Below are 20,714 nucleotides of genomic sequence, written 5' to 3'. Positions count from 1 at the left end.
GGGGAAGAATATGGCAGGCAAAACCGTGGGTTAGAGAAGAAAAAATCGTGCCGTCGTTCAAGTCGTCAGTCGTCCTAGTGTGCGGAGGATCTGGGGTATAGAAGTAGAGAAAATCCCGGTAGCCGTAGCGGCGTTTGTCACCCGCTTTGGGTCGTAACTACAGTTCCATGGAATGTTGAAGCGTATCTAGGATCCAGGTAGACTAAGTGGGAGACCGAGTGACTGGTGGGGAGCAAATTGAATGAGGGGAATAGAAAGAAAAGTGGTAGAATTTCGAATGGGGGTTGAGGGAGAGACTAGCTAAAGAACATAAAGAAAAGAAGGAATCGAAGGGAAAGGAAAGAAATGCGACCGGACGGGACGAGCGAGACTCAGAGGGAGCCAAGTGGAGACCAAGCAAGTCGTCGTCGCGGATAATACTACGGACTAAGGTACATACGGTACGAGGCGTACGGAAGTATACACGGTATCATGATACGCCCACATTACCATATCGGCGTCTAAAGAAACAGGTGACGTCCCCGAAATGACTGGAGTGAAGCCCGAGCGTGGGTCTGGCCATGCGAATTGCAGCAGCAAGCAATATCGACCCCGTCTTGAGTGTTTCGATGGACCTATCGTACCTGTGTTTGATCCCTCGTCTCCGACCGCTCTCGCCCACTTTCCTGCTAGTGATTTGACCATGGATAGATGGACTGCAGGATAACCCTGATTCAGTCGTGGGTCGGCTGGCAGTAGTATCCACCCTTCGGTAAGTGATCGGGGATGGGGTCTGACTGTACCGTACAAAACCTACCCAAGGCACGACGGTCCCTCCCGCTTCGTTACCGTCCAATAGTCGAGGCCTGACCGGCGGGACCAGAGCTTCAGGCATCCACACCTTTGCCTCCTTGGCACGTCGTTTAATCCATGCTCGATAGCCCATTATTATCATTCTTTAATGCTTGAAACATCATTCCATTTCCTGAACAGTCAGACCTGCCGCTGTCATCCTCACACCCTTGCAACGCGACCGGATCCTCGAAGGAGCGGTGAAGAACCCCTCGTGGACATCTTGGTTATGCATCTAGACAGTTCTTAAGACATGCAGATGGCGTCAGGATCGGTCTGGAGCGGTTGACCAGAATCGTCGTACAAAATTCGATCCCTGGTTACCTCCGTGCGACAGGGACTGACTTCCAGATGCTCTGGAAAGACCCTGGAAGATCGAAAGGCCTTTTTTGTTCTAGAAAACGGGTGTCACTAGGAATGACACGGGGAAATTAAAAATTCCAAAGAAAAAAAAAAAAAGGGGGTAAACGGAGTGATCTCTCACTCCAGTCTCCCATCAAGGTTCCTCTCCCACCATGAAACAAAGAACAATCACCACCGGTTCAGGTACCAGTCTATAATATTGAGTATATCGGCATCTGTTATGATCCACACCGAACGGGAAGCCCGTTAGACTAACCACAGTTGCACTCGGATACGTGATTAATTTAACGTACGTACATACAGAACTAGAGTGGCAGGTCGGGGAGCAAGAAGCCCGAGGCAGCCAATTGAAGGACAGTGGCATGGAGTTTCTCAACGGCTTCTTTACCCAAGTAAGCCCTAAGACGTAACGGCTATTGGCAACGACGGCAACGAATGCCATGTTGGGCGTATGTTCCCGACGCTTCCGTCTCCGCTTTCCAATATTGCCCGACGATCGTCGTGCAATCATTTAACATGGGGCAACGGATGAAGGCGACGAACAAGGCAAAGGGATAGATATCCTTGTTATAATCGCAAAGATGTCTGTTCATGGCATACAGGAAACAAAAACACGCCGTTGCCAAGCGCACTCCTGAAGTTGGCACTAATTCCAAGGCAGTGGCTTGCACCCTTGCACCGCAAGCCATCCTACCGGCCTGAACTCACCCGTTTGAGACGCACGTATGGCACGAGCTATTCGTAGTCGCAAGGTTCTTGGTCCGTTACGACTAATTGGTCACGGAAAATGGACGAGAATCTAGTCTCGGCCCACGACACGAATACATCAGACAATGGTGGTCTTACTGTGTTCGTGGCTCAGATTCATGTTGATCCATGACAACGCATCATCTTCTGTCTGTCACCTGCCATGTAAGCAATTGTCCACTTGGCAACACCGATCCCTCGCTGCTTGCTGCTGCATGCAAACGCAAATCCTGGATACGAACCATGAAGGTTAGGTAAACCTGTGCTGTTCTCAGCAACTGGGCTCTGGGCGCATAATTACAACGAAGAACCGGATGAATTGGAAGCAATAACGCAGCGGACACTGTGTGCGCGCCCCGATGTCGTCGGAGAAATACGGTTTCTGAAGAGCATCCGTAGAGAGTAGTCATTGGTCCTGCGCCGCAGTTACAAATCCTCTATCTGCAATCATGTTCGGAGTACGGAGCACTGGAGACCTTGGTTTTTTGCCACCGTCGTGAATGCAATATCCTATATGCTTGGCCCCATTACGTTGCATGCGTGGCAGGGTTCATCGTGGGCGAATATGGTCGTACGGTCGTTCAACCGATGGCTTACCGCGGTTAAACTTTTTTCTGATGGTTCTGAAGAAATGTTCAGGTTGACTAGCATCTGACCTGTCAGAGTACAATCAGGACAGTCAGCGGAAATATACTGTAGAAGATCCTGCTATGCGGAGCAATTTGCACAGTAAGACAGACAGAAGGTGTAAAACGGTTTCGTCCCTAGATTTTATGCACGTGGTGTTATATAGTATCAGCATAGGTAGTATCTGTATTGTGTACTACTATACTACTACTACTAGAACTACTAGCAGTATGATGCTGCTTGGTCAACAGCACGAATGTGCATGTGACCAAGAGGCTGTCAACAAATAAGCCAAAGGCGCAGACGACTGTTTCTAATCGTGGCGTGCAGGGTAACCCCGGACTATGAGTACTAGTACGTCTTGCCCCCCTGTGGCCGTAAATACGTGTCACTTTTGTGGTCTGCATTCTGCAGGTTGGGGCCTATCGCTTGTTCTTTCCTTTTTCTTCAGCCTTCGGAAGCTAAATCCGCGACCCATGTGCAAAATAATCTTCTGCTCCGGTTGTTGTTGCTTAACTGCCTTTAGCTCTTGACTCAACCGAGTGTAAAAGTAGGCCCCTGTTTCCGGACTACCTACCAAGTCATATGCTTCACGGCTGTGATGCCTTAAACCAACTTGTCAGCTGGGTGCAGGCTTGTGATATCACAGTAAACATATCCCACTCTGGTTCTTGCTATATTATATGATTTTAATAATCTGACAGGTAGCTAACATCGCATGGCGCATTGTGTACAGCTGGAGAATTCTACACATGACCGCAGCGTGCATATTATCGCGTCAACTGGGAACGAGCTGAAGATGTAACTAGCGGGATGGAAGTCGATGGCAGGTGAAACGTTGCAAGCCTGCAATCTCTCAGCGAAACACCATTGGGACAGGTGCCCCCCTCGCCTCAGCTCGTCTATTGGAAGCCGTCGTCCTGGTCCAAGCAAGTAAGGGTCTAGACCAACTTCTAGCACAGAGTACATCTGAAAACGTGCCATCGCCGGCTGTGATGTTGTGTATATAAAGATGCTACTCGTCGGCATGATCATCTCTATCCATCCTTCGATTCGGCCCGGCTTAGGAAAGCTGGACCTCTGGACAAGGTAAAAGAACTACAGAAGGCCTTCAGGAGTATCCCTAGCTGACTGCAGATACCAGTCAGATCCTTGAGATCGCGACGTACACTTTAGTACCACACAGTTGACCACGAACCCAAATGGCCGAAGCTACTGGTTAGTGTACTTCTACCCGCCTGGAGTACAACTACTTAGGTAATCCAGGACAAACTTTCGACGCTGACCGCGGCCAATATTGGAGCGGCGAGATGGAAGCAGGCACTGCCAAGATCACTCGGTACCAGGATGGGAGACCTACGCGGTTTACCTTCAAGAGACCGTTCCAGAAGACCCCACATGTTCAATTCACTCCTGACTTTGGTGACAACCCATCGGGAGAATTCAGACAGTCTTGGCTTTACTTCCTGGGCCAGGGAAAGCCGGCGGTCGATAAGGAAGGCTTTACCGTGGGGTGCTTCACGGATGTTGGACGTGAGCTGACCTTCCGGTACACTGCCATTGAGATACGTGAGAGGTTCTGAGCGTCTAGTAACTTTGGTTGTGGAGCGTGTGATGGGATAAACTGGAAGGTTGATTGTAAATAGCCCAGTTATGTGAAATATTCTATGAAAGTACTATTTTACTTTGACATCTTCCCTGGCATAATTCTCCTACGTTCAGTTGGACACCCCTGGACATATGTAGATGGAAAAGATCCCCTAAAGCACCAAGAACTGCCCTCGGCCCAAATAGGTAGTATGCTAACACAGAACCATTATTCATGAAAAGAGGACCTGGTTGCTTACTGGACTTTGACCATACACTAGCTAACGTTGCCGCTTGCATCCGACGACACGGAAGGTCCGAGATTGCAGGATATTCAGGTGCCTGGGCTCTAGGTTCACGAGATTGATGTGACTGAGCATGACCAGTGCAGATAATTATACTGCCAAGAGAATCAATGTCGATCTAGAAAATTGGTCCAAGTGCGAGGACTTCCTCAATATCATTCAGTTGAGTGACTTGTGTGGGTAGCCTCACATTGACAAGCGGTGGCGCTGGAGGAGAGGAAAGTAAAACTATTCAGCTTGGTGCTATGTACAGAGTATCTATTGCAAGCCGCGCAGCTAGTCCTGACTTTCTATGAACTATTTGCTGAGAGGTTTGGCCTGTCCTGATGACTCCAACAGCTTGGCGGCGTGATCAATCGCGTACATGTAACCAGCCACCCCGAAACCCATAATAAAAGCGGATGCCTTATCTGTCAGATAACTGTGGTGTCGGAACTCTTCTCGTGTGTGCGTATTCGTAATATGGATTTCTATGAAAGGGATGTCGACCGCTAGCAGGGCATCGCGGAGGGCCACACTGGTATGAGTAAATCCGGCCGGGTTGATCACAATGACCCCGACGTTTCCCCTGGCGGCATGGATACGCTCGATGAGGGCGCCTTCATGGTTGGACTGGAAAGTTTCCAGTTGCACTCCGAGGCTTGTAGCTTGCTCTTCGGCAGACGATACAACGTCCGCCAGGGTTGCAGACCCATAGATGTGAGGTTCGCGGGTGCCGAGAAGATTCAGATTGGGGCCATTGAGGAGGAGAATTGATTTGGACATATTGATAGGGTTGCTATATATTTCTGAAGCTTGCACGAGATATCTACATACGTTATAGACCGAGTGTAGGTAACCTATTTATTGTTACTTGGTGACTCTATGTTGGAAAGGGTTGGATGGACCCTTAACCGGAGCTTGCGGATCTCCCGCCCACAGATAAAGGCAACCTCGATGGCTTCACCGGTGTGGGATTTGAGGCCTACGTTGCGGGGAAGAATATTCTTGCACGCCAAATGCTTTCCCGGAATACAAGGCATTAGCCTAAGCTTTCCTCGGGGAAATAAAACGTTGGTGGTGGTGGTTAAGTGTTTCCCCAGTTTCTGGGCTTTATTGCACCAGCTTTCCCGGAAATCCCCCGACGGGTTACAGTGATTCCTCAACGCCTTGACTCATCCGCTGAACCACACTTTCGCGCTTTCCAAAAAATGTATGGCAAGGCTATTCTTTCAATGTCAGTCGGCAGGGCATCGGCCCACTCTATGGAGAGTAAGCTTGATGCCATTGCCGATGCTGGATTCGAAGCAATCGAACTCTTCTTCGAAGACCTGGAATTTTTGGCCAAGTCATATCCCGGGGGGTTCACCTATGAGAACCAAGTGAAAGCAGCACATGCAATTCGAAAGCTTTGTGACGATCGTGGAATCCAGATCCTATCGTTACAGCCGTTTATATTCTACGAGGGCCTCCTTGATCGTGCCGCCCACGAAACACACATTGCCAAACTGAAAGTGTGGTTCGAGCTGCTCAAGATACTGGGGGCTGATCTCATTCAAATCCCTACCAACTTTCTGCCTTCCGGTATCACAGGAGATCGCGATATCATAGTGCAGGATCTGGTTGAGGTAGCGGATCTAGGCTTGCAGCAGGAACCGGCCGTACGCTTTGTGTATGAAGGCATGGCGTGGGGTACATTCATCGACACATGGGAAGAGGTCTGGGACATCGTGCAACGGGTAGACCGGCCGAATTTTGGTATCTTGCTAGACACCTTTCAAATTCCCGCTAGGGAGTGGGCGGACCCCTCTGCAGCCGACGGAAGATTGGAGGGTGGAGAAGAGCGCCTCAACGCCTCCTTGGATCGGCTAGTTGCTACAGTGGACCTGAGTAAAGTCTTCTATATCCAAATAGGAGATGCCGAGCTTCCCAGCACCCCAGTCACGGAAGAACACGAGTGGCATCTTCCTGGCCAACCGGCGCGGATGAGCTGGGCACGCAATGCTCGAACATTCAACGACGACGCTGATATCCCCGGTTACCTTCCAATCACTCAATGTGTGGATGCATTCATTAACCGTCTCGGATTCAAGGGGTGGGTATCTTGTGAAGTCTTTTCGCGCTTTCTCGCCGAACCAGACCCATCTGTGCCGCAAAGATTTGCCAAGCGGGCATCCGACGGGTGGCATAAGCTGTTCGACAACGATGTAATGGTAGAGGTTAAGACCAACAAGGGTGGGAGTGTATCCATTTGACAGTGAATCCTGTACTTTAGTGAAATTGTTATACCTATTCTCTGAAGACAAGACCACGTTTGTCAGATAAAGATCAAGTCAGTCCTAACACGTAATTTAGCCTATATGGGATCGGACCCTATTGCAAACAGCGATAGATGAATGGGTCGAGATTTCACCCAGTGACAGTTTCACTGTGTAACTAATGTGTTCTCGTGCTTTCACGCTTTCGACATCTTCCAAAGCCGCCTGAATCGAAGCCCTACTGCTAAAGTTATGGTGCTGTGAACCAAAAAAGGGGGCGTCAGGTGATAGGGCACGGTAAATCGTATGTCCATTAGTAGGTACTTCAGACTCTGCCCAGGTGGTCTCCGGTTAAGTGTTGGACCAAAATCAGTCCTTAATGCTCTCCCCCACCTTATTTACGCTAGAATCCTCATCCGGATCATCGCTGTTTAAGCGTATTAAAAGACCAAGAAGCTGCTGCTGCTACCGGCCTACACAGACTATCTCATACGGACAGTCATTGATAAGTTCCTAGGCTGTCTCAATTCTCCCAATAACATGCCTGATTTACATTCTCTTCCAGCAGGGTCCAGGCCAGAACACGCAGTGCGAAATAATGGGCCTGACAACCTAGCTTTGGAGCGGTATAAGCTGAGGGAGCTAGCAGAAGGCTGGCCCGCATATCGGTAAGATGCGGCCACGTTTACTACCTCTAATCGAATCCCTTACCCTTACATCTTGTCTTATAGTGATGCATGCGAATGGGAAAATTTAAAGTCAATTTTTCACCCAGAGGCCTACATCTATACCACCTGGACTGGACGAACCTTTTACCTTGACTTTATCAATGCTTCCCAGAAGGGCATGGATGGCGGTGCATTCATCATGCACAGGATTCACGGGTCCACTACCGATATTACTCCAGACGCATCACGGGCAGTGACGAAAATGAAAGTAACAATCACTCAGCGTTTCGTTCTCGATGGCTGCGAGGTGGATGCTGAATCTGACTGTCGATTTTGCTTTTTCTGGGAGAAAACTGGCAATGGAGAATGGCGTGCAAAGTTTGTCCGTCATTGGTATGAAAAGGACAAGCTAATACCGGTAAATCCAAACAAGGTTCCGGTGTTAGATGAGGTGGCACTTGCTCAATATCCCAATGGATATCGTTATCTTGCTTACTGCCAAGAAAGGACCATGGGAGTCAAGGTCCTTTTGGATATGCCTGGCCACCGAAGAGATGGGAACAATGCAAATGGCCAGAAACATGATCTGCTCTATTGGCAATGTAAGCAATGGCTGGACGGTGAAGAACTGGACATTTGATAGATTCGTGCTTGAACCAATTTAGTCAATTTTGTTAGGAAAACTGGTTTATGGAATTTGCATGATGTTACCTTGTAATTGCCTAGCTTGACAGTTGGAAAGCTCCGGAACGGGACTGGAATGTGATGACGTATAAGTTGACCAGAATGAATTAGGGTGCATGGAATCAACTCACGCAGGCCGCTGTCAGGGTTTGATCTTTGTGGTCAGTGCACGGCTTAAATGCTCATATTATATGCCACTAGCGCTGGCCAAACCTTGATTATGAGAGCCAAAACTCGGCACCAGACTGGACCACCTTTGCCAACTGAATGGAGATTTCATAACCATCAGATGTCTCTAGTATGGTGGTCACAATTCACATTCGGTGTTGGATAAAGTGAATCGTCACGTTCAGGGCACAAAGCCATACGTCAAGTCACACAATTGATTCCACAACTCAAAGTCATATTGCTCTCCATAGTTTGTAATAGCCGGTTCCGTCATTGCTGAGTCTGAATGAGTCGCGCCGGAATTCACCATGGACAAATAATGACGCTCAATCCCTCGATATGACTCGGCATAGTTGGAGAATATGGGTTGACCGTGAAGGACGATCTTACACCTGGGGCTTCCGCTGTTACTTGCTGCCTCGAAGAGGTTGCTCAGCTGTTGTAGAATATTCGGAAGGTTATACATAGTCCGCGCGGTGTCTAGCTCCCAGGCATGATCCTCGACGCAAAGCAACCTCATGGCTTTGATGATCGCGAGGGCAAGATGAAGGATGGAGGCAAAGGTGAGATATGGATAGGATTTGACGGGCACTAAGAGGAATGCATTATAGAGCTCCCGTGTGCTTTCTAAGCAATCCCACATTAGACGATATCTTAGGTGACTAGGCTCAAGCATTTCGCCCCTGTCACCATATTTGAAAGGTTCAAATAAGCGAATGCAGACCGCGGCGGAGTGGGTCTGTATTAGATCTGATAACGGCGTCAGTGAACCCACCTTCTGTGGTTAGGATAAAACCAACGTACGATTTGACTTTAGATGATCTGGTAGTTCACGCATGAAACAGTCCAACTCATTTCGGATAGAAGCGACGGCTATAAAGTGAACATTTCCAAGAGGCCTGCTATTGGTGATATCGATCGTCTCCCAAAAAGTATCATTTACTTTCATCGCGATCTTTCGTATATGTATGAGGTTCACCAGTAGTGCATCTGTTGGATACTCTTGGTCATGTAGTAGTTGCGCGCAGCAATGGTCGAAATGTGCTGTGTATTCTAATCTGGATCGTTTCCCGAGGAGGCTGCAGAGTCTAGCGTGGAGTGGTAAATATTGTGATAGCCGGACTACCATAGCGATTGAAGACTTACGTGGATGTTATGTAGTAAACTCCTAGGAAAGTTCGATGATCGGCGTTCGTTTGCGTAGGTTGAGGTGGAAGAGCATTCCTCATCTGCGCCGCGTCCTCGAAAATGGACTTGAAGGTCGGATTCACAGTCCTTCGGGGCCTGGCCAGCCCCAGATCTTCGACCAATCCAATTGCTAAATAAAGCAGACCAGTGTCCTTGTTCGTCGCGGAAAAATAGATATCATTCCTAACAGCCCGTTCCATTAGCGATCAATTCCGTGATGGGAAATGGTGAACCGGCGAAGCGGTAAGAATTGTTTTTCGTACCAGGCAAAAAACAGGAGGAGTGCTTGGACAAGCTCTAAGTTCTTGTTCACTAAAGAAATAGTTTGATGGGCAATATACTGCCGAAACCATTTTTCAAAGGTAGCTGAAACATCTGGGCCCGGAGGCCTACAAGCCCACAAGATAGTTTTCAAGAGAAATGGCTTGTCTTTATACATATCGCAAGCCTTGAGAGAGGGTAACGGAACAAAAGGGAATTCAGGAAGCATGACAGTCATGTATTCCTGAAGAGCTTGGTTCGCCTCAACGAAAGAGACCTCAAAGCCTGGTACTATCGAAATCGAACCCGATGGCGGTGGAGTTGTTGCGTCTAACGGAGGATGGTCTTGATATGACGTGGAACCCTCGTTGGGGAATTGAGAATGTGGTGGCAATCGGTCGGTTCGAGATACACGCTCTCGGTCTTGGTGCAAAATAGTCATGATATCGTCCAACTTTTGCTCGATGACTCTTGCATGGCTGGAAAATATTCCCGTCAGTGTACTGTGTACGTTCCGGTTGTGGCTGCCAAGGTCTAGTAGTGCAAGCCTATGGGAGCGACTTACGTCGCCTTGCCTCGCCGCTTTTTCGATACAGAATGCGATTTAGAACACGCAAGATTGTTTTTGGAACATCTGGAAGTAATTCAGGCGTGAGTGAAGGCCACCGCAGCACGTGAGTTGCACAGTTGCACACCTTTGGCAGATTTCGTTGCCATTCTCTAGCCGGACGCATTTGGCCTTGGCCCGAGAACAGTTAGTGCACGCCCTGGGTTTCTCTCCCTGTGACGCGTCAGGCATTTTCGCAGGGCAAGTGCGATTTCGTCCCAGCGAGTTCGATAGCAAAGCTAAGGGTTTGCGTCGTGGTGGTTCACGTTTGGTTGCAGAATTCTGGTTGAGGGTTTGCCGGGGCGGATCGAAAAAAGATCTCCGGCCCCGGAAAAGAAAAGACCATGACGTCTTGGCTTGGATGTTCTCTCCACACTCGGGTACCTTTTTGCTTCCCGTACCGCAGGTCTGGATGATTGACCCCAGGGGTTTCGTGAGTCATTTGAAAAAAAAGAGAAAACTTTTCAATTTTGTCCGGTAAGAAAAGAAGAAAAAGGGGAAATTACTCCCAGCCTCTGGTTACTTTATCTTTCGAACAATCCTTTGTCATGGCCCTTCGATGTCTGCTTGACCCGCACGGTTCGACGGTTCGATGGTTTGACGCGCACTTCTTCACTTATCCCCCAAATACCAAAGGCTACATCAGCTATGGGTTACAAAGTCGCGGCTAGTAGACAGGAATCACTTCCAGGTGATGAGGCCACCAGCAGCCAATTGCTAGGAAAAAGCGTCGAGACCAACCTCCATCTAGAACGTACCGCGACGCTCAAAGACTACCTGGTCAGACTTATCCTTCAGCCAAATCAACAGATTGAACCATAGGCTCACTCATAACCATAGCGCGTCTTCACGTATGGAACTGTGTGGGACTTCTTGGCTGGCGCTGCTGGCGTCTTAGCTACTATCGGCTCCGGTGTTACCCAGCCCTTAATGTTTATTCTTTTTGGTGGGAAATCCCCTAATCGTCTCATTGACCTAGAGTTAATAGTTACATAGGAAAGTTTGTCGGTGAATTTACTGGCTTTGTTACTGGGAACGCTAGTCAAAGCCTCGACAAGACCAAAGATACCCTCGATCAGTTATGGTATGCCCGCTCCCCTATTTCTTTTCCCTTCTTTTCAAGCTTACGGTTAGCCTGTAGCCTCTTCGTGTTTATCCTGTTTTTGGTCCGTTTCGTACTTGCCTCGATCCACAAGTTTGCCTTTCGTATGATTGGCATTAGACTGTCGGCCGCCATCAGGCTACATTATCTAAAGCAACTTTTCAACCAAAGCGTGCATGTTCTCGACTCTCTACCCCCCGGCCATGCTGTCGGTACTATCACGTCCAGCAGCAATATACTACAAATCGGTATTTCTGAGAAACTCGGCACCTTTATCGAATCCACTACTCTCATCGTCGCTTCCCTGATTGTCGCGTTAACGTGTAGCTGGGAATTATCACTAGTCACGTCGGCTGGCTTTTTTGTTGTCGTTCTAATTGTCGGTGCCTTGTTTCCGCTCACTGCCAAGGGCCAGGCTCGCCAAACAAAGCTGGAAGGACAAGCGGCGGGTATCGCTAGTGAAGGCTTTGCAAGTATTCGCATGATCATGGCCTGTGGTGCACAGCAGCAGGTTGTTGACAAGTATGGAGCCCTCGTGGAAGAGGCTAAAAAACAGGCACAAGCTACAAACCCACTGACCTCACTGCAGTTTGCCTTGACAGTAAGTCTCAATGAAATGATTAGAAAACTCAGGCTTACATCTTAGTATTATAGTTCTTTGGTGTCTTCGGTACTATCGCTTTTACCTTTTGGTATGGGACTATGATGTTTACTAAGAACAGACTGGATGATATAGGGATTATCATTGTGTAAGTAGTCCTATCCCCTAGGGACGCTATGGGACCTCATATCATCTTAGAGTCCTCTTCTCTTTAACAACTATTTTCTTTTCTCTGGATCGTGTTTCAGTGCCTTTGCAGGCCATAAGCAAAGCTTCGCTAGCTGCATGCGAATTATTCTCCGTCATTGATGCCCCCATCACTGAAAGAGGCTCGCTAAAGGCACCTCATATTTCAGCGACAGAAGATCTTGTTTTTGATCATGTCACTTTTGCGTATCCGAGCAGGCCTGACATCATGATTCTAGACCGGCTGAACATGCGCATTGAGGCGGGAAAGATAACTGCTATTGTTGGACCCTCAGGCTCTGGGAAAAGCACCATAGTTGGTCTGATTGAACGTTGGTATACCCTGACGCAGCAACATGTCATTGCCAGGGTGACACAGCAGGATGGCGGAAAGAACAAGAAGAATTCCCAAGATACTGCTAATGAGCAATTTGGACTAATTGGGCCAGAGCTTGAAGAGGACAGAAATCCAGTTAACATCCAAGGCACCATTACAACCTGCGGTCATTCACTAGACGATATCGACATCAAGTGGTGGAGATCAAAGATTGGGCTTGTCCAACAAGAGCCCTCCTTGTTTAATGATACCATCTACGAGAATATTGCCCGAGGGTTAATCGGTTCTCACTGGGAGGGAGAGAGCGAAGAGCGAAAGAGAGCTCTTGTCAAAGAAGCCTGTCAAGAGGCCTTCGCCGATGAGTTTATCGACAGACTCCCTTTAGTATGTGTATACAGCTCACGCGTTAGATATTTGCCGCTAATACGCTCTAGGGATACGACACAAAGGTTGGTGATGGCGGCGCTAGACTTTCTGGTGGGCAGCGCCAACGCCTCGCCATCGCCCGAGCTATTGTCAAAAGACCTGACATTTTGATCCTCGACGAAGCCACGAGCGCTATTGATGTCCGTGGTGAGCGAATCGTACAGGCAGCTCTCGACAAGGCTGCTCAACATCGAACGACTATTATAATCGCTCACCGACTCTCCACTATCAAGAACGCCGATCGTATCATGGTTCTCAAAAAGGGTAAAATCATCGAGTCTGGAACACACAGCAGCCTGATTTCTACAAATAACGGAGTTTATGCTGGTCTCGTAAAGGCACAGACTCTTTCCCTTGGTGACCCTTTCCAGGACACCCAGGAGTTTGATACGGAAGATATTGACACCCTCAGCCGTGAAAAGAGTCAGGCAGATTGTAAAGTTGGTGATGGCTGCCCTGAATACGACAAGGGTGGGATGAAGTCAGATCGTGGCTTCTTTGGAAGCTTTGGGCTGTTGTTCTTCGAGTCCAGAAATTACTGGGGTCTAATGATCTTCGGCGTTTGCATCTCAGCTGTAACCGGTACGGCACAGCCATTGCATGCATGGCTGAATGCTCGGTCTATCTTCCTCTTTAAATGGCAAGATAATTATACTAAGCTTATGAATGAGATGGGCTTCATGGCTATTATATGGACTATCTTTGCCGCCTCCGCTGGTATCGCCTACTTTATAACATTTCTCTGCTCTGGTCGCGTTGCGTCTTTGATCCGAGCAAAGTACCAGACGCAGTACTTCAAGTCACTGGTCTTCCAGCGGGCAGTATATTTTGATGAGGATAGCCATTCTCATGGTACTCTAGTCTCGCGCGTTAGAGATGACCCGCTTAAGCTCGAGGAGATGATGGGTACGAATATTGCCCAGATCTGTATCGCTGTTTTCAACATAATCGGCAACCTCATAATATCCCTTGCGTATAGCTGGAAGCTTGCGTTAGTCTCATTATGCGCTGTGACACCGGTGTGCGCCTTCTCCGGTTATATTCGTTTTCGATATGAGCTCCAGTTCGAGAGCATGAGCGATAAGGTCTTCGCCGAGAGTTCCCAATTTGCCTCGGAGGCAATTGGAGCTTTTCGTACCGTCACATCCCTTACTCTTGAAAACTCAATATTATATCGCTTCGAGACCCTCTGCCATGAACATGTTGTCTCTGCCTACAAAAAGGCTCGCTGGGTCAGCATTATTCTCGGATTCTCAGAAAGCGCCAATCTCGGTTGCCAGGCGCTCATCTTCTACTACGGTGGCCGACTGTTTATTCGTGGAGAGATCGGCACCATGGCGTTCTTTGTGTGTCTGACGGCTATCATGAATGCTGCCGAAGGATTTGGCAAGAGCTTGAGTTTTGGCCCCAACTTTGCCCAAGCAACCACTGCGTCGAAACGTATCCTAGATGCAAGAGATTCTAGCTTCGTGGAGCCTCACGATAAAGATGATATTCCTGTTACAGAGGGCGGTATTACGATTGAGCTCCGTAACGTTTGTTTGAGATATCCGAACCAAACGAAACCCGTTTTCAATGGGTTGAACATGAGGATCGAGAAAGGACAGTTCGCCGCCTTAGTTGGTGCATCTGGCTGTGGCAAGACTAGCATCATATCCTTGCTTGAAAGGTTCTATGAGCCCGAGAAGGGCCAGATACTCTTCAATGGAAAGGATATTTCAGATGTCAACATCTATGCATACCGCAAACACTTGTCTCTCGTGGCACAAGAGTCTACGCTCTTTCAGGGTCAGCATTTCTTCCGTCTGCGTGACAATTCTTGCGCTGACTATCGCAGGCACGATCCGAGATAATATTCTCCTTGGTATAGATCCCAGAACAATAACTGACAGTCAGATCCACGCCGCCTGTCGTAATGCGTCGATTCATGACTTCATTACGTCTCTCCCTGAGAGCTACAACACCGATGTCGGATCCCGCGGCATCACTCTCTCTGGTGGACAGAAGCAGCGCATTGCTATTGCTCGAGCTCTGATTCGCAACCCCCGAGTCCTTCTTCTCGATGAGGCGACTAGTTCTCTTGACTCGGAGAACGAAAAGCTCGTTCAGGCGGCCTTTGAACGCGCAGCTAAGGGCAGAACTCTGATTGCCGTTGCACATCGATTGGCCACCGTGCAGAATGCCGATATAATCTTCGTTTTAGGTGAAGGTGGCCAATTGTTAGAGAAAGGCAGTCATCTAGAGCTTCTTAGGAAAAGAGGTGTCTACTATCAAATGGTACGTTCGAGAACGTCAAGTTCTACATTGAGTTTATGGGCAATGTTATTTTAACGAACGGAAAATAGTGCCAGAATCAAGCACTTGATCCAGTAGTGCGGAGGATTCGGTCAGGAAGACCGGGTTATGGGACTTGGGATCATTCCGGCATGGTTAGTCTATGCACCCTGAGATGGAAACGTAGCTCACTTATACCTGACAGTGTAATTGATTTCGAACGGCACTTTCAGACTTCGACTGGCCGGTATATTCTTGGCGAGTAACGCTCGCTGCAAGAGGTCAGCCCATACGCGCCCCATGCGAATTGGGCATTCAAGTGACACAGGCTATCCATGGCAATGGGCAAGAGCGGAATATTACGCCCGGAGCTTCGCCCAAGGACTCTACAACCGGTTAGCTATCTTGGTTAGGTGCGATTTACCACGAGGACTAGAATGGGTGATAATGGGTGGCCATGAGGTCCGAAACGATGCAAACACGATACGTGGGTATCGGTCGAAGGTCAAAGGACCAGGTCTACTGAGTACGTAGATTTAATAGTCAGATAATCCAAACGTGTTGAGCCGGTCATAATTCCTGTGAGTGTAGCCATTCCTGATGAGATTGATCACGAAGAATTAGATTAGGTACATGAATGAATCTCCTCATATATCATTTCTCTTTGTCTACTTGAACCACAAGACCGGGGTCACTCTGGGAAAAGCTGCTATGCCATCCAGAGTGGCGAAGACTATTGGCAAACGGACTGCAAAGCTCCAAAAGCGTTGAACAAAGATACGGGCTGGAGGTGTCAATCGGCCAACCCCGCAGACTTACGGCAGATTTGGAGTTGGCAGATTATAGTGCATATTCAGGCAAGGAATCACAGGCCACGTGGGGGAACAAGGGCAACAGTGCTAACTCTTCCCTCTCTGCCCTTAAAAAGTGAAGGTGAAGTGGTCACCCAACGAGAATTATAAATGGTTCTTCTATTTTATGCAAGGCAAAATATGAGCTTATTTCAACCCTCCGGACAGCAGGAGACTCTGGCCCATCATATACCCAGTAGTCACCAACATGGTGACCACATTGGCCGTCTCCTCCGGCGTACCCAGCCGGCCTAAAGGAATAGTCGCCACCGTGTCTTGGATTGCTGCAGCACTGGGGACCATGCCCGTATCACCTATCATAGCAGGGGCGACATCATTGACACTGATGTTGTATTCCGCGAGACGGGTGGCTAGATTCTTCATCATGCCCGTAAGCCCTCCCTTGGACGCTGCGTAGTCTGAGACAAGAACATTAGAAATTACCGCACGTTAAGAAGGGTAAGATCAACTAACGGCATCCATTGATTCCTCCCCCACAAGCAGCAATCGAAGACATGAACACGATCCGGCCCCATCGCTGCGCCTTCATATGCTCTACCACGCCCTTGACCAGGACGAAGGAAGCGCGGAGATTAATATTAAGCATGTAATCGAATTCCTCGAGTGGAATGTCCCATATATTAGTTATTCGTTTCCCGTAGCCGGCGTTTGATATCAGAATGTCGGGTCGTTGGCCGTGTTGAGCATCGATCTCCTGGAACAGATTCTCGATTTGTTCGGTGGATCCAACATCGACTTTGTGGGTGGAAATGCGCAGATTGTTCTCGACGTATTTGGACTGCAGTTCTGTGATGAGTTCGTTTATCGATGTTGGATTAGTTGAGTAGGTCAGTGCGAGGTGAACTCCACGTTGAGCTAGTTGGTGAGAGCATGCTGCTCCGATTCTAGAGCAGTGAAGCTTTGTCAGTAGTTGGAACTTTGATCGTGAACTGCGATATGGTTACCCTCCTGAAGCACCCGTGACTAGGGCTAGGCGGCCGCGTATCTCGTTTAGTGTCATCCTGTTCAAAATATCGAATGCACAGCGCCAGTGGAATGGGCAGCCTTATTCCTTATCACGCAAAGAATGTATATCGTTTAGTTCTAAACGGTCTACTTTAACCTCGGCTGCAACTCGCGGTGATCTGTGAGAGCGGTCTTTGAATGAGAGCACCAATAATGTGTTAGATAAAGCTACTATCGCTGATACCTCGCCGAGCTAACGGATTTACTCCGCATATCGATCAAGTCTCATGATAGGAACAGGCGGCATCCAACTATAGTAAGTTACTCGCTATCTGTTCCATCGTGGGCGGAGCTCCTCCCAAGACCCACTTTATGCATGTTCGCGAGGCGAGCTCCTCCTAGACTAGTTATGCCGCTAGTAGTTAACCTTATCCCCCGGAGTGAGATCCAATATGCGATAGCACATCGGGCCTCTTATCGCTCGTATCTGATAGCCTTGTATATGTCATCGCTATCAGGCTTCTTGGTGAAACGATAGACATTGCCGTCGGCTATTGATCAGTCTGAGTCACTTCCATGATATTCTACCTGTGAAAATGACGCTACAATGCTTGTGGGCAGGATAAGGGACACAATACGACTAGCCCACTGACATTTTTAGAAACAAATGGCAGTGATATCACGGAAATCTTGTGTTGTGATGGAGATATCCGTTTCGGTGACGACGGGTGCCCGAAGCGTGGAAAGGCAAAACTGCAAAGTGACGAGCACCATAGATTGAACTGGTGTGTATAGTAGGGTTAAATTGGAGTGTATTGACCCAGTAAAGAGAAGAAGAAAAAATCTCAAAAACATACAACAGGAGGGATTCGCTGGTGGTCACCCACCCAACTACTAACCTCCCGGCGTGTGGCTTAAGTACGGCTGAGCGGACGGGAAGCCCTGTTCTCCACACCCTATGGTCGTATGTACTAGCTGAGTATAAGTAAGTGATTATCATACGAGTATCGCAGTTGTATTAGCTAGTGTGTTGCTAGTTAGATCTTTCATGTTAAGGCTAGAGTGTAGCAACAAAGTAGAAATAACAACATTCTACCAGGCCTTGCAGCTATCTTAATTAACTAATAAGGCTTGCTCAAATACCAGCCGTGAAATGCAATGCAATTCCTGAAAATAGGACGCCAGTCTTTTTTTATCCCATTGCTAAACATATTTATTGGTTCTACTGAATCTCTGTTAATTGTCACGGTTCCGATGTGGAATCGGCCCGTCGGCTGTATGGAGCCTCCGGAACTCGAGAACCCCGGTTCTTCTGGTCGTTCTCGCAGTTATAACCCAGCCTGAGAAGGCATTGCCTGGCTGTTCAGGCCTATTCCAGAAGCCGGAGAGTTAGCCGTTAAAGGAGGGTCCCAAGCTATTTAATAATGATACCACGGCATACAAAAGGAAGGCAAGAGTCAGTGTTGTATTTTGTTTTACTATTCAGTCGATACTCTTTAGTACTTTTCCTTTCACCTTCGTATCCTTACCTAGTTATCAGGCTATCTGCCCTGTATAGTAGCTTCACCGTTCCTTAAAGACTACGCTCCGGTTAATGTGGTTCGAACACTGAAGACAACAAGATATCTGTAGCTGCGAGACGAGTAAAGCAAAATTTGAGATTGATCAAAAGCCCAAGTGTCACCATATCATGGATTGGTCGAGCAGTTGCCAGCTGTGTTTAAATACAGATCCATTCAAACTGGAATACACCCAGAAGCCGCGCTCCTTCCTTCTCGGTAGTCCGCCTGCCACTCCAGAACGCACCAACCACAATATGAGAGGCGTTCCGGAATTCACAACTTGTATAATCGCCGTCATGCGAGACGTAGATATAGGCGGTTTCTCTTAACACATTGAGATGGCCAAATCGAACAATGCCCTCGTAAGCGCCAGGGTTATGTTCACCCTTGCGTACTCCTCTGCCTCTATGAGTGCTTATGTGAACAATAGGAACTCCCAGATGATTACAGATCTCTAGCGTCATGCTTTCTTCTTCACTATAGTTTGTCTTCTCGGATTCAATGAAATCAGTGCTGATCGGAAGGTCAAGGATCTCAGCGCGAACGGCACAGTCAACAAAAGCTTAGCATCTCATCCTTTGCGTAGATATCGCGATCCCTAAAAAAGCCTAGTATCGGATTTTCACCAAGTTCAGGTGTATGTGTCCCTGTACATACTCATCCAACTACAGTTAAGTTAGTCGACGTTTATAAAATAATATTGTGTCACTTACGAAGCGAGTTCAGCCATCTTGTTGATCAATATAGAAAAGAACTTGACGTAGAATAGCTAGCAACAAGGAGACAGGAAAAGTTGATAAATAGATTGATAGCAAAAAGGTCAGATAGCAGAAAACATTTGTTCATGACATGCATCTCGATGCCACTGCGCGCCGTACTCTTACTGTTCTTGTTATAATATTTATAGAAGTCCTTGTATCGGCCGCGGGCAGCTGACAATATGTCGATGTAGCTAGTGGGGACTAGTGCTATACTGATTTAATTGCCATTGCGTAATAATTCTTGCATAGATGCCTGATCTAAGGCAATATCCATTCGTATATAAGACTGCCTCAAATCCCATAGCCTGACCCTGTGCGGCGGAGCTAAAATAGACTTTCTATTTAATAATGATGTAATATACATAGTTACGAAGTTATACAGTATAATATCATAAGTTATGTATTTTGTCCCTCAGCCGCCAGCAATCTGCGTACTGTGTGTGCATGTCTAGTCAGACTATCCAGGAAAGCTACTGTGCAGGGTCATTAGCAATGCCGACCAGCTCTGGCAAGGATCTACAGTAGCTTTGGGCTTGGTGGAATTCTGCGCGGAAATAGCGGTAGAAAAATATTCTTGACAGTGTCAGAACTGAAAGCTTAACGCTCCAGTCACAGTTTTTGGCGATGCTACTTAGCCCGCTGGTGATTAGCAGGAAAGGTTCGTAATCAATATCTTGCAGCGAACGTGCATATGTCTATCACCAAGAAGGTGTGATGTCTATCAGGCAGAAAGAGAAGGTGTAAAGCCTAGTGGTATATGAATGCTTGGTGAGTTGCCATGTAGCAATTAGTAAATAAGAAGCGGTAAGATTAACTTCAGCTAGGCATGCATAGATGGCGGACTGAATCAAGACTTCTACGTGGCAATTATTCTTGTCACTACTACATTCTCTAGCCAGCAGAGGGATTATCAAATCAGAATGGAACGCGTACGGAACCGACTTACATATAGTGAGGCAAGCTGCCTACTAGATCTAGTTTGCATCCCACCATTTCTGCAGGGCCAGTTACATCATACGCTTAGTTGTATTAGATAGTTATATCCTTACTATAACAGACAAACAGCACACAAATCCCCCTATCTACTTTTCAAACTTTCTATCTTCAGTGCTCACCTCCTTTCAGTACTTCTTCCTTCGCTAAAGATCTTCCAGAGTTAATGAATTGATCAGCTAACTTCTGGCTACACACTCTGCCACTTCAGAACGAAAAGACTTATGCTCTCCTAGCTGGTTCAACGCAAGTCGCTATAACCAACGAAAATGGTCTTCTTGGATTAGGGTATACTACATTTTTCATAGATGTGAAGTACGGGCCGATAATTAAGCTATATTATAACCAGTACACTCAACGGATCCGGCGGTATTAACCAAAG

At 47.7% G+C, this 20,714-nt stretch overlaps 7 protein-coding genes across 7 annotated transcripts; 4 read left to right on the top strand and 3 right to left on the bottom strand.

Annotated features, from left to right (window-relative positions):
* Nucleotides 1-3,770: 3,770 nt before the first annotated feature.
* ABOM_001913 (uncharacterized protein) lies at nucleotides 3,771-4,151 on the top strand (the record flags this gene model as incomplete). Its single annotated transcript, XM_022529043.1, has 2 exons — nucleotides 3,771-3,786; nucleotides 3,835-4,151. The coding sequence occupies 2 exons, from the start codon at nucleotides 3,771-3,773 to the stop codon at nucleotides 4,149-4,151; spliced, it is 333 nt and encodes a 110-aa protein (XP_022393338.1).
* A 606-nt stretch (nucleotides 4,152-4,757) lies between these two features.
* ABOM_001912 (type II 3-dehydroquinate dehydratase) lies at nucleotides 4,758-5,225 on the bottom strand (the record flags this gene model as incomplete). Its single annotated transcript, XM_022529042.1, has 1 exon — nucleotides 4,758-5,225. The coding sequence occupies one exon, from the start codon at nucleotides 5,223-5,225 to the stop codon at nucleotides 4,758-4,760; it is 468 nt and encodes a 155-aa protein (XP_022393325.1).
* A 425-nt stretch (nucleotides 5,226-5,650) lies between these two features.
* ABOM_001911 (sugar phosphate isomerase/epimerase family protein) lies at nucleotides 5,651-6,694 on the top strand (the record flags this gene model as incomplete). The annotated part of the gene is made up of 1 exon (XM_022529041.1): nucleotides 5,651-6,694. The coding sequence occupies one exon, from the start codon at nucleotides 5,651-5,653 to the stop codon at nucleotides 6,692-6,694; it is 1,044 nt and encodes a 347-aa protein (XP_022393390.1).
* Nucleotides 6,695-7,237: 543 nt separating this feature from the next.
* ABOM_001910 (pea pathogenicity protein 2) lies at nucleotides 7,238-8,005 on the top strand (the record flags this gene model as incomplete). The annotated part of the gene is made up of 2 exons (XM_022529040.1): nucleotides 7,238-7,365; nucleotides 7,429-8,005. 2 exons carry the CDS (start codon nucleotides 7,238-7,240, stop codon nucleotides 8,003-8,005), a joined length of 705 nt encoding a protein of 234 aa, XP_022393339.1.
* A 393-nt stretch (nucleotides 8,006-8,398) lies between these two features.
* ABOM_001909 (fungal specific transcription factor domain-containing protein) lies at nucleotides 8,399-10,144 on the bottom strand (the record flags this gene model as incomplete). The annotated part of the gene is made up of 4 exons (XM_022529039.1): nucleotides 8,399-8,967; nucleotides 9,022-9,305; nucleotides 9,364-9,588; nucleotides 9,669-10,144. Coding segments are annotated over 4 exons (1,554 nt in total), but the record flags the coding sequence as incomplete, so codon positions are not given.
* A 777-nt stretch (nucleotides 10,145-10,921) lies between these two features.
* Nucleotides 10,922-15,465, top strand: ABOM_001908 (ABC transporter ATP-binding protein; the record flags this gene model as incomplete). The annotated part of the gene is made up of 10 exons (XM_022529038.1): nucleotides 10,922-11,053; nucleotides 11,114-11,219; nucleotides 11,270-11,357; nucleotides 11,415-11,976; nucleotides 12,030-12,124; nucleotides 12,175-12,883; nucleotides 12,934-14,713; nucleotides 14,763-15,202; nucleotides 15,299-15,354; nucleotides 15,405-15,465. The coding sequence occupies 10 exons, from the start codon at nucleotides 10,922-10,924 to the stop codon at nucleotides 15,463-15,465; spliced, it is 4,029 nt and encodes a 1,342-aa protein (XP_022393425.1).
* Nucleotides 15,466-16,197: 732 nt separating this feature from the next.
* On the bottom strand, nucleotides 16,198-17,071 carry ABOM_001907 (SDR family NAD(P)-dependent oxidoreductase; the record flags this gene model as incomplete). Its single annotated transcript, XM_022529037.1, has 3 exons — nucleotides 16,198-16,469; nucleotides 16,525-16,955; nucleotides 17,016-17,071. 3 exons carry the CDS (start codon nucleotides 17,069-17,071, stop codon nucleotides 16,198-16,200), a joined length of 759 nt encoding a protein of 252 aa, XP_022393419.1.
* Nucleotides 17,072-20,714: the final 3,643 nt, after the last annotated feature.

Source organism: Aspergillus bombycis (assembly GCF_001792695.1).
Source record: "Aspergillus bombycis strain NRRL26010 chromosome Unknown contig00007, whole genome shotgun sequence".
Lineage (NCBI taxonomy): Eukaryota > Fungi > Ascomycota > Eurotiomycetes > Eurotiales > Aspergillaceae > Aspergillus > Aspergillus bombycis.
Note: the sequence above shows the minus strand (reverse complement) of the source record. Positions and strands in the feature narration are given on the sequence as shown.